The sequence below is a fragment of the Elaeis guineensis genome, chromosome 14 (genome assembly GCF_000442705.2).
Source record: "Elaeis guineensis isolate ETL-2024a chromosome 14, EG11, whole genome shotgun sequence".
Lineage (NCBI taxonomy): Eukaryota > Viridiplantae > Streptophyta > Magnoliopsida > Arecales > Arecaceae > Elaeis > Elaeis guineensis.
This window is the reverse complement of record NC_026006.2, coordinates 50,399,535-50,412,594: the sequence shown is the minus strand read 5'-3', so window position 1 is coordinate 50,412,594 and position 13,060 is coordinate 50,399,535. Positions and strand designations below refer to the sequence as shown.

Below are 13,060 nucleotides of genomic sequence, written 5' to 3'. Positions count from 1 at the left end.
GAAAAAAAATATTTACACTTCAAATTCTTTGTTACATCACAATTTTCGTTCTAATACACTGTCTTAAAAATATTTCTGCGATAATAATAAATAAAAAATAAACACCATAAAGTACTGCCAAGTAAAATCAAAAGTATGCCATTTATTAAATTATATAAATAATATAAAACTTAGAACTAGATAGAAATCATGGCCATCGAAACTTCCATGGACGGGCAACACATGTGCCAGCAGGCCCATACAAATTCTGCTGTCCTAAGCAAAGCTTCAGCCGCAGGTAATACCTCCATCAAGCCTCTTTAATTCCCCGCACAAAGTCATAACGGCCGTGTCTAATCCCTGTGGACTATGCGGATCAATCAATGCACCCCGGACCCAAATTCAAAAAAGATGCTGCTACCCTGGGCCCACCCTGTTCCTCGAGCGGCCAAAGTCCCGGCACGCTCCCCCGCTTCCGTCCTTGCCGCTGCTCCCGCTTCTACCTTTTCTGGGAACCAGATGCGCCACCACGCCCTCCCCTGGTGACCATACCCTCGCTGTGGATCTCGTCGTCTCCCACTCCCTTAGAAGCTAAAGCAAGGCGTGAGCTTTGGAGGAGGAAGAAGAGAGAGAGAGAGAGAGAGGAGAGAATGGGGTGCGCGCAGTCGCGGGTGGACAATGAGGAGGCGGTGACGCGATGCCGGGAGCGGAAGCAATGGATGAAGGAGGCGGTGACCGCACGCAATGCCTTCGCCGCAGCCCACTCCGCCTACGCCGTCGCCCTCAAGAACACCGGCGCCGCCCTCAGCGAGTTCGGCCAGGGCGAAGTCGCCGCCGCCCCCGCCTCCGTCGCCGGCGATACTGGCGTCCACCCCTCCGCCGTCGCCTCCACCTCCGCCTCCGCCGCCGCCTCCGCCGCCGTCCAGCCCCCGGTGGACACCCTTCCTCCCCCTCCCCCTCCACTACCGGATTTCTCCCCCTCCCCTCTCCAGCGCTCCATCAGCATGCCTGACCTTCCCCCCTCCGAGAAGCTCCCTTCCAAGTTCCCCCCGGACGCCTCCATCCGCGAGGAGGAGGAGGAATCGGTGGTGGAGGAGGAGGAGGAGGAGGGCGGAGAGCTCGAGGACCCCCGTCGTCACCGCCGCCCTGCCGCCGCGAGCCCTTCCCCCTCCCCCGCCCCGCCGCCGCCTCCGCAAACCCCTCCACCGCCGCCAATGCCGGCGGAGTCCACCTGGGACTACTTCTTCGCCATGGACGAGAACATGCCCGGCCCGTCCCTGGGCCACCCTGAGGAGATCCGGCCGGAAAGAGAGGAGGCCCCGGAGGAAAGCTTCAAAAGATCAGCCCCATCACCGCCGACGCCCGCCATCGATCACGATGTGACCGGTGCTGATGATGACTCGCCGATGACGCCGGAGAAGGTGGTCTTGGAACCCCCATTGGCGCCGAAGCCGGGCAAGAAGCAGAAGCCAGGCGGCGCGGTGCACCACCAGCATGCAGCCTCGGCGCCGCCCATAGATGCCAAGAGGGGAAAAATGGTGGCGGTTGCTGCTTCCAGCATCAATCTACTCCAGGTCCTGACTGACATTGATGACCATTTCCTCAAGGCATCGGAGAGTGCTCACGAGGTGTCGAAGATGCTTGAGGCCACTCGCTTGCATTATCACTCTAATTTCGCTGATAATAGAGGTATGTATCTTTTGTTAAATGCCGCCTCTTTCTGAGCTCATTGTATTCTTCATAGGCCATGAAGTTTTATGCTCTGAACCATTTTACTCCTAAAAATATCTTCAACTAGGATTTTGCTTTACCTCTATCATTTCTCTCCTCAAAATTTTCAGCCCTCTGTCTAAGCTTGTCTTCCCATTAGCCAATGTTGTGCGGTGCCATAATAAAAATCATTCCTTCGAAAAGCCTACAGTCAGTATAATATTGGGTGCAATTCTTTTTGGGTCAAGTGGGGATAAGAAATCAAAATGTATTGACGGTAAGCTTCTGCTGAGTGCCTTGGATGTGTCATTGTATTATAATGGTGTGATGGCCAATTCTCATAAAAGAAAAAAAAAAGGGTAAAGAAAGGCTGTATTGTGCACGTGAGAGATTTTCATGTGGTTTCCAAAGATTTTTGTCGGAGGGAAGGACACATGGAGAAATTTTTTGAAGTAGGATGCTTATAGAAGGCAGCAAAAGGAAAGCCTGTGATCCAACTTTTGATGGGACAATGATAAATGTAGAAAAGTCTGGTTCATCAATGTGTTTTTTAAGTTTGGAACTTGAGAGGCCTAGGCAATTTCCTACAGTGGATAATGCTAAAAACAGCTTAATGTTATTTAATATAAGAATCCTGGTGCAGTCCAAGCCACAGAGTTCTGGTTAGGCTATAAGTTCTGTTGAAGCATATCAATGCTTTTCAGATAAGTGATGTTTATTGGAGATTAGTTTATTGGGTTAAGGGTCTAATGGATTTAGATAGAGTTTGAAAAGATTAACTAACTTAACGAACCATCAAATTAGATAAAGTTAAGGGTCTGTTAGAGATTATTTATTGGGTAAGGGTCTAACCAAATTATTCGCAATGGTTTATGGGCATACCACTAATTTTGAACCATCAGATTTTGATGACCCTTCTATTTTTTTGGTCTTGAATTTTTGATGTCCTAGGGTAGGAGGAGAGATTGGTTAATGAAGGCACACACCACAAAAATTGATGCTAAATGATTAAAATTTTGTGACCAGTAGCTGATCTTCTACTAATGCAAAATCATCAGAGTGCAGCTACATGCCTCTGGATTCTGAAGACTTCACATGGTAATGTTCAACAATTAATATGAGTCTTCTTTTGGCTTGCAGAGTAGACATGGACATTGACAATGCAGGGTCAGGTTTAGGTTGGGCATGACTAATTATCCATATGCTTTTGTTTGTGATAAGCTTTTCTAATGCTAGGGGGCCCACTTTCATGGAGATAAAGCATGTGCACTACATATTCCAGATACTCATTAATACATACTGGAATTAAAACTGAACAACTAAGTCATTTCCATCTACCATGTATCCCTTTTATTTATTTATATATGTTGTTCTTGCAAATTGTTCTCAAATAAATATTGTTTATATTGTGTTAATTGTTATTTGTGTTTTAATAATAGTTATATGCGTCCTTGTTCATAGGACACATTGACCATTCTGCCATTGTCATGCGAGTCATCACATGGAACAGGTCATTCAAAGGCATTCCTCATGCCAATGATGGAAGAAATGATTTTGATAATGATGATTGGGAAACTCATGCCATCGTGTTGGATAAGATGTTGGCATGGGAGAAAAAACTATATGATGAAGTGAAGGTACATAATAAATTTCCATTTAGCTTCATTTATGATCTAATTTCTAACCGCCTTTTTGTCATTACTCAATTTTTTCAGTTTAAATTGGCTTGTTGTGTGCATAGGGAAAAACTATATAAACCAAGTTTTAATATCGGTACTGAACCACATGTCCTTTTTCCATTGGAACTGTATGGCATTGTTATGAATAGTACATATTGAAAATTAAAACATCAAAAACATGAAAAATTGTTGTTGTTGACTGGTATGATCATTACAACACTGTCAGTACGCATTTATGTAGACCTGTACGATTGGTACAGCTAGTACATTAGGGTCTTGGCATCCCGGCACCTGTACCTATGCCAATTTTGCTTTGAAATGTTGTGATATTGGTGCTACGATCAGGAATGGGTCTTGGGTGTAGGTTATAGAAGAGTCCCAGTGCTGTACACTAGACAAAATTTATCTTTATCAATAAAATATTTGTATTCTTTTGTTTTGTGTCTTGTCATTCAAGAGGCAAAAAAGAGCTCTTGGTCCATGAGCTTGAGGAAATCAGGTTATCTCTTTACATTTCTTTTTAAGAGGATGCTGATTGTCCTCTATTCTTCCCCCATATTGCTGTGTAAATATGTGTGCATGTGCCTTTGTACTTTTACCATTACTGTTAGAAATCCTAGATTGAGGCATAACCGTCCATTGGTGCTTACAAGACCTATTTCATGTTTATTATTTTATTATATGAAAAATTAGTTCATCAAATAGAAAAACTCTCCTTGATTTCATTTCACATTTTCTTTATTGACAAGATTGCTAAATTATTAAAAAATTTTCCGCAGCTTCAAAATAAACTGCCTTGTAGGTGTTTGTGTGTAACTTAATTCCCTTGTCAATGATCATAGTTCTTGTTCATATAGTTCTTGTTCATTTGTCAAGTGGCTTATTTGAGACTTAACTTGCCTCACACTGCACCTATAACACACTTTGAAGCCATATTCAGCAAGCTCATATTAATGTATGCATATGCATAATATAGAAAGCCACATGCTTTATGCTTTAATTTATATTTTTGATGCATTCACATCAGGCTCTGATGATGTTGGTAACCAATGGAAGTTATCCAATGGATCTTTTAGCTATCTTGCATACTGAGTGTGGACATAGGTTAGATCGATATGATATGTTGTTATACACATCAATCTTGTTACAGATATTAGAACATGATGATATTGAACTAAAGCAAGCTGTTTTTTCATACAAATATCCTCACAAATATTTGTATGAAAATGAGTCCTAGAAAAGACCGAGCTGAATCATTCACCTTGCTTGTTTTCGCATGTTTTCATTTTTTATTTTAGATTTTTACATATTTAATGAAACTACATGAGGTATAGGCCTTATCATGGAAGGATTGCATCTTGCCCTAGTGGGAGTCCCAACATCCTGACTTGTGCCCCACTTTTTTAAATACTGTCCCCCTATTTGACAATTAAGGAGAGATGATGGTATTGTTAGGACTTTGTTCTAGTGAGTTCTGAGAGTTTTACTTTGAATATCTGTCTTTTGAATAGTTAAGTGATTTCTTGTTGGCACTTTACCGAAGTGTTCAGTTCCTTTAACATCCCAGGTATTTGGTTCTTCATAAGATGCAGCTCTACTAAATGATTATGGCATCATCTTTCAAATTTGGTGTTTGAATTTATGGAAGGTTCTTGCCTGACATCACCTTAATAAGGCTTAGCTGACTTTGTTGATGTGGTAAACTGGTAACCAACATAGTTGAACAAAATGTCCATGTATACATTGGTATGTAACTATTCACAGATAAGTGACATACATATTGAGCTGCTACAAAGTACAAAGAATGGTTTATGTCATGTTGACATGGCAGCAATATCATGACACAACAAAACATTGCCGTTGACTGGCAAATGGCATTTTACAGGCCTGACTAGCGTTGGTTCCTATTATTTAAAGTATGACACCTTTGGAAAGGTGGATTTTCTCATAGACTTGCCATTTCACCAATGTAATATTAAATTTGTGAACAAGCACAGAAACATTGTAAGGCTGTTTAACAATTGCTGCTGGGTATGACCTTGGTCTTATTATTGATACATGTAAATTAATAGTGGATCTTTATTTGAACATGCCCTTGTAGTATTTTCATTTGCATTTGTAGATGATCCACCTTTTGTGATGTATGTACGAATGCATGTATCTACATACATATGTATGTATGTATGTGTGTATGAAATAGACTAGTTCTAGCTTGAAATGATCCAAAGCCAATTGAAAAAGAAAATTTTGGTTGGTTTTGACAGCAACTGACTGAAACTAATTGAAATGAGCTTTTGTTGCTGTTTGGGGGCTGATAGATTAGTTTTAGCATGAAATGATTGAAAGCCAACTAAAAAAGAAAATTTTGGTTGGTTTCGATAGAAACTGACTGAAACTAATTGAAGTGAGCTTTGTTGCTGTTTGAGGGCCGATAGGGGAACTTTTCTTGTTCCACAGATTCTTAGAGACAACATGGGACCATTAATGACACCTCATATCCCCCATTTGTTCCGTTTTGAAAGCTAGGCCTGTTCCCACTCCGAGAGCAAGTCACTCAAACTTTGACACCCCTTCTCTTGTGATGCCTCTCCCTGTGATGATCTAGAGGGGGAGTCAGCCAAAATTCCACTTAATTTGACATGAATTAATGCTGAAAAAATCAATATTTGAAGAGCTAAAGATATTTATTGTCTTAGTTCTTTAGCAAACTTGCCAAATAAGTAAATTTGGTAAAAGGAAGCATGATCTGTGGGATCTTACTTTATTCCAATTCTTAATTAGTGTACACAAGAAATGTGATTCTAGGTGGATTGTTACATTCCTGTAATATATTTGATGCATATGGTGTAATTAAGGTTTCATTCCTAAGTCCTACTATGATCTTAAGTATCTCAAAATAAAAATTATTCTTTTTTTTTTTGGAGTTTGGTTGACTTTTGTGATTGAAATTCTAATATTTGGGTTGAAATTGCTGAAACAGACCTTTACCCATTGGGACATAAATCATCCTGTGATCGTGCAAATATGTGTTAATTGGGTGACCAAAAATTCTTAATTATGTCTCTTGAGTCTGTTGGAAAGGGGTGGACTAATGCACAAGGCTCCTACCATTGTAGGATCTGGGGAAGATCAGATGCACATAGTCTTAACCCTGCATGTAGGTTAGGTTGTTTCCATGTCTCGAATCTATCATGCTCGGGTCACAATGGAGACATTGTACCATTGCACCAAAGCTCACCCTCTTTTTTGTGTTAGTTGTAAAGCCAACCATAATTGTTGCTGCTACAGAATTGGAGTTTCTACCAGCCTTCGGAATGTATATCTTTTATTTCATAATTGTTCCAACCATGTTTTTGCAGAGTGCCATCCTTTTTGCCCCTATTTTTTGACTATTATTACAGCTTTCATCAGAATCTAAATCTAATGGTAAATTAATTCATGAAAGGCAGGCAGGTGAGCTTATGAAAATTGAGTATCAGAGGAAGGTTGCTTTGCTTAATAGGCAAAAGAAACGTGGTACCAGTACCGAAGCACTAGAAAGAACTAAAGCAGCTGTAAGTCATTTGCATACAAGATATATAGTTGATATGCAGTCAATGGATTCAACAGTCTCAGAAGTTGAACGTCTGCGAGATAGACAGCTGTATCCAAAATTAGTGGAACTTGTTGATGAGTAAGTCATTTTGAAGATTTAGGTCCAGAATTTGCTTACCTTTTTGCATTTTTTAGCAGTTTTCTTCAAAATTGTGTTTTAGTTTCTTTCTTTAAGTGATCTTGTTTAGCCTTTTTAGTCAATCTTATGTTCTCATTTTGTTTTGCGGAGTATAGTTAATCTTCTACATTTGTTTTCTCCAATTGCATCTCACAGTCTCCTAAAACCTAACCCTTTTTCCCCAGCCGCTCCTTTTCTAAATTGCTTCCATCTTGAACCTTATGATTCCAATCCTAAATTAGTTTCTTTGACCTTTGATGTTTTTTCAAAAATCATATCTAGTTTTGAGGAAACCAACCGATTATCTATTTCCATCTTAAATGCATTCCAGATCTGTAGAAATATATCTTTCTGTCAAACTAGTATTATATCTTTCTCACTTGGTTCAACACATAGCACTTAAATCCTTCCTCTATGAATAATACTCTTGTATTTCATTTATCTGTAACTGCATGATACATCTCATCTTATTGCTCACTGTTAAGTCCACCACATGTGTTCGCACAATTTTATCTCCATATCCTTTTCCTTGGAATAACATTCAGGGCATGTTTAGTTGGGAGGAGATGGACTCTGGAATGGGAATGAGAATGAGGGACTCTCTTTCCAGCCGTTTGGTTGGGGGGAGTCCCATTCCGATTCCGATTTCAAGGGTGAACGAAAATGCGCCAATCTCCCAAAATCCAATCCCTACTCTTCCCTAATATTCAAATCCGATTTCAATTATAGTCACAAACCAAACACATTGAAGGACATGGCCATTCCGTTTCCCATTCCAATCTATTCCGATTCCGATTCTGATACCGATTCTAATTTCAGCCGCGAACCAAATGCATCCTCTGAGTAATAGTGAGAATTTTGAAAAGTCAGCACAGTTTAATCATGCCAGCCATGTCAGGTGAGCCGTTTGAAAGTTTCAGCTAACAACCAACCAGCATGCATGGATAGGGAACGTCGAACACCAACCTTCTAGTGGATTTGCTTAAATCTTCAGCAAGATGAGTTGATTGACATAGAATGATGTCCTCATCTGAACCCTATCTAACTTAGCACATTATTCCTACTATAAGGAACTCACCATCAGATAAGACGAGCGTATCTCAAGCTTGACAATTAACAAATTTGATTGATCTTCATTATACCGACTGTATGTTTTTGTCTCCATGCTGCTGCAAGCCGGCATGCTACACTATCCAGTTTCCATGTGTTACCTTAACAAGGCATAGACTTGCACGAAAAAAAAAACACCTGCCTAAAGATCTACATTTGGCAAGCTGGATGTACCACTATCAAATAAATTTTTTCCCTTAATTTTGATCATTTTAGTGTAAGATTATGTTATGAACAGATGGAAATAGTGTTGCTAACCTCTAGCCAACCACAATTATAGCTGCCCCTTTGCACTAAGATTTGCAATTCCAACCTCTCTGTTCCTTGTGCATTTTATTTGATGAAAACAGATGCATGACTGGAACTTTATCTTCTTTCTTAATGCCGTATACTCAAAGCAACCTGTGATCCAACTGCATAAAGAATTGGCCCATCATATTGTTTGGTTTGTGGGCATTCGCTTTAGATAAGATGCTTTTATTTACCTTGCAACTGAGTGTAATATCATATTCACTTATTATCTTTCTTTAACCAGGATGGCCAAAATGTGGGAAGCCATGTATGTGCATCATGACAACCAGCTGAAAATTGTATCAAACCTAAAAATCCTAGACATCACAAATGCTCCCAAAGAAACAAGCGAACATCATTACAAACGCACACTTCAGCTGTTCGAAATTGTGAAAGAGTGGCATTCACAGTTTGATAAACTTGTGAGCCATCAGAAAGTTTACATCCAAGCTCTTAATAATTGGCTGAAATTAAACGTTATCCCCATTGAAAGCAGCTTGAAGGAGAGAGTGTCATCTCCACCAAGGCCACATCAACCCCCTATCCAGGCCCTCCTACTGGCATGGCGTGAGCATCTTGAGAAGCTTCCTGATGAGCTGGCTAAGAGTGCTATTCTTAGCTTTTCAGCGGTCATCAACACAATAGTGACACTTCAACAGGAGGAGTTGAAACAGAAAGAGAAATGCGATGAGACCCGTAAGGAATATCTGAAGAAGACACGGGCATTTGAGGATTGGTACAGCAAGTATTCGCAGAGGAGGGCAACAGCATTATCTGAGGAGGCTATGCAAGAGGGTACCGAGGGTGCTACTCAAAAGGACCCTGTTGCAGAAAGGAAGTTTGCAGTAGAATCTGTAAAGCTCCGGCTAGATGATGAAGAGGACAACCACAGGAAGTTGTGCAAACAGGTGAGGGAGAAATCATTCGGAAGTCTCAAGACACATTTGCCAGAGCTCTTTCGGGCTATGTCTGACTTCGCTTATGCTTCTTCTGACATGTACATGAAGTTGAAGTCAGTCTCTCAAGGACAGAATCCAGTTGCTAACTAGCTCAAAAAACTCGCATGTATAGGTTTAATATGCATCTTGATCTTTCCTTTTAGTTTTTAATTTATTTGTTCTGCTTTTAAGTTTTCAAGTGTTGTTTGTACTTAAGTCAAGAGGAGGTCCTGGCTTTAAAATATCTTGTCTAATGTAATATTTATATCCCATATTTATTAAGTTACATGAGAATATGGCATCAAATCACCACTTTTCCTCTCGGCAATTTGCACAAGAAACCCACAGAAAACTGTGGTATCAGTTAAATGAGGAAGCCTTAGCATTTGTTTCTAGTTGTCGAATGTTACAGATGGAAACTGAATGCATTTTCTTTTATGATTTTACTTGGAAGAATGATGATAGACTGATATTAGCAGGTTTTCTGAATGCCAGTTTAGGTCCCTATTTTTTCAAAGACCAACATTGGTGCAAAGCTTGGGGGATTGGAAGTTTCATATTTTTCAGGGAAAGTAAAATTGCCATAATCTGTACTCATTTCAGTAATTGCTTATTGGAGATCTGGAAGTCTGAAGGGTGTAATGAATATGACGGAGCAACTGAAAAAGCACGGAGATTCCATTGGCAAGTTGAGCGAAATTTGCAGTCAGCAGAACGAAGTTGCCATGGAACTGCAGTAGGGTCAAGACACTCAGACCAAGTAGGGACTCATCCCTACTTGGTCTGAGTTCATCATGAACTAGCCTGTGGCTAGGAATCAACACCCAGACACAATCACTCAAGTGATCTAAGTTATGGCCTCTTTTTGGGGTCAAATCCAGGCAAGACATTTGGAATAAAGGTTTTCTGCCTTAAGGTCTTGGAACATTCATTTGTATACATGCATGAAACATGAGATTAAATTAAGAGGAAGGATAATTTGATCATTATGCATGATCCCACAACTGCATAATTTCTGAAAATATATATTTAGCAATTTTTTTTTAAAAAAAAAAGAGTTCCGGAATCTCATCCAAAAAGGTTAATCAGAAGGTATCATTTGGGTTCTTTAATCCTATACAAGAATCCAAGATAATCGATGTGGGACTAAATATATGCCTACATGGGTCCTCATATACTCCTCCAATTTAAGTCCTGATATTCTCGCTATACTAAGGATCTAAATCCACAATGAACTCGTGTTGTAGTATCCCTAGTCTATATGAACTATAGATTGGGTGGGCTATGATATCTTTTGCAACAATTCAGGATCTCACTCAAAAATACTAACTGAAAGATATTTTTTGAATTTCTTGATCCTATATAAATATCCAAGATCTTTCTAATAAATAATCGATATGGGATTAAATATATTGCCCACATGGATCCTTATACACATGTTTATGTAAAATGTTAAACATTTGCTGCATTTCTAGGTGGTAGAATCAGGTCATGTTTTGCAATAAAGCAAATACAGAACCGGTTACTGTTTCTTGCTGAAGATATGGTAGTATTAAGTGGCTAACAACGACCAGATAGTATCATGAGGTGCTACCAAGATGGTACAGCTGATGGATATAAGCTTAAATTCCACCCTGGATAAGATAAACTCTTCCTGTCTGCAGCCCCTTGCCCATTGCCTATTGACCTCTTCTATCAAAAGAACAAGAAAGAAGGCAACCATGCACTAGTCCAACGAAATAGAACATGTGGCTTTCTCTTGGTAGAAAATATTTAGTGGGAACAAGAGGAATGAAGGGAAGAAATAGAAGGAAGAGATGAAAAAAATAGCACTGTAAAAATTATTGATCTTTGGTATGCTGGGCACAGTTGATTATAACTGATTTCAACTAACAAAATTACAAAGCATAAGATGAAAGGATTTGAAGGAATGACAACAGAAATTTTAGATATTGCTAATTGGTGCTGAGTTGAGATAGCTGAACCCAACTAGTTGTAATTAACAAAACTAGAATATTTAGACCCTCACATTAAAATAAAGGGCTCTTGGGCCAACTGACATTCATCCAAACATGAAACATGTATTGCATAAAAATCAAGTCTAAAATTTACAAAATAACCTCTTTGTTATCTAAAAAATGATAAATAACTAAAATACAAAAATAGAAAGTTATATTGTTGTTATAGATTTAATGAGTGTAATCATTGTCCTAGAATTGGAACTATTATTCTAGATATAGATAATATAGCAATTCACATTCTCAAAGTACCTTTTCACCAATAGTGTTTCTCCATATTTACATAGCAAGAAGTGAAGAACGAACCTTTTTGATTGTTACCCAGTACAGAAACAATAAAAAAAATACTTGTGAGACAAATAGCTTTCAAAAGCATTACTTAAGAAAAGCATTTTAATGCAAAATTATTGGCATTAAAAGAAAAAAAAAAGTCTGGAGCTCCCCGTTATGATACGTAAATACTCTTGAAAATTCTGATAGTGTGATTCTTTTTTAAGATAATGAGGGGAGTAAGTTACTCCCTTCATATTATATTTAAGATAAAAGATAATTACATCATATGTTTAAGCTGGAAAGAGATAAGGCGACAAAAGTATAATCACATGGATCCCACCATAAATGATTGTGGGAAGGAGGTGAGGTCATGTGAAGGTGCTATCTGACAAGCATTTTTGCCCCTTAGCCTAAGGTTTAGCTGCAGAGGTATTCAGTAGGACATTATCTGAAGACCTATCGTGCTGAGAAAGTATCTAAAATCCTGTCAACTTTGAGCCAACACAGAGTTCAAAGACATTAATCGTCCAATAGCTGTATTGTTTTAATGTTAAACAATACTATTCCCATTTGTGGCCTCTGACGAAGAAAACTTTGTATCTGAAGAAACTCTGCATCTGAAGAGAATCTATTGTCCTCAGTGTCCAATTATTTTCAGAACCTGGCCAAGAAATATGAAGTGGGGGTTATCATCTCTAGCCATCCAGTCGATAAAAAAGTGGATAACAGATTTTGCAACTTCCAAGTGGGAACGAGCCTCGAATGCAAACAAATGTTTGTTCCGTTCATTCCAGATGCACTAGCAAAAAATGGCCAAGAGACTATTCCATGCTTTTTTTTCCTCTTTGCCTACATCTGCATCTCGCCAAGAACCCCAGAGTTCTCTATAGGTCGAGAGCATCTGGTCTCGCTTGCCCTCTTAGGACAGCAATGTCCAAAGCGATTAGAGTAAGAGCATTGAGTGAATAAGTGATCTGTGGTCTCTCTTTGTTCACTGTAAATGGGCAAAACTCAGGACCCCTAATTCCTTTCTTTTAAAGATTAATTTTCAGCAGTGAGAATTTTGTTGTAATAGCTTAACCAGGCAAAAATTTTTATTTTTTCAGGTATTGGCAGCTTCTAGATGATGAGTCTGATTTGTGATGTTATTCCTCCATTTTTAAGGAAGTGATAATGACTTCGAACTAAAATAGTCCCATTGGAAGCCCATCTCCAAAATTTTTTGTCATTCCCCCATATGAGATTTATACTGCTAAGTAGAGACTCCAAGGCCATAAGTTCAGAAGTGATAGTATAATTAAGCGATAATTTGAAATTATCTATTAAACTAGGCTTCGAGAGGAATGAATC

The 13,060-nt window shown here is 39.2% G+C and overlaps 1 protein-coding gene across 1 annotated transcript; it reads left to right on the top strand.

Annotated features, from left to right (window-relative positions):
* The first annotated feature begins 302 nt into the window (after positions 1 to 302).
* On the top strand, positions 303 to 9,743 carry LOC105057803 (protein ALTERED PHOSPHATE STARVATION RESPONSE 1). The gene is made up of 4 exons (XM_073248846.1): positions 303 to 1,668; positions 3,151 to 3,326; positions 6,818 to 7,041; positions 8,726 to 9,743. The coding sequence occupies exons 1-4, from the start codon at positions 363 to 365 to the stop codon at positions 9,528 to 9,530; spliced, it is 2,511 nt and encodes an 836-aa protein (XP_073104947.1). The 5' UTR covers positions 303 to 362; the 3' UTR covers positions 9,531 to 9,743.
* Positions 9,744 to 13,060: the final 3,317 nt, after the last annotated feature.

What these genes read in the sequence shown, in the direction of transcription:
- LOC105057803 (XM_073248846.1), top strand. Translation starts at nt 363, where the DNA reads ATGCACCCCGGACCCAAATTCAAAAAAGATGCTGCTACCCTGGGCCCA. An exon ending in TAATTTCGCTGATAATAGAG is followed by an intron (nt 1,669 to 3,150) that starts GTATGTATCTTT and finishes CCTTGTTCATAG; the next exon opens with GACACATTGACCATTCTGCC. An exon ending in AACTATATGATGAAGTGAAG is followed by an intron (nt 3,327 to 6,817) that starts GTACATAATAAA and finishes CATGAAAGGCAG; the next exon opens with GCAGGTGAGCTTATGAAAAT.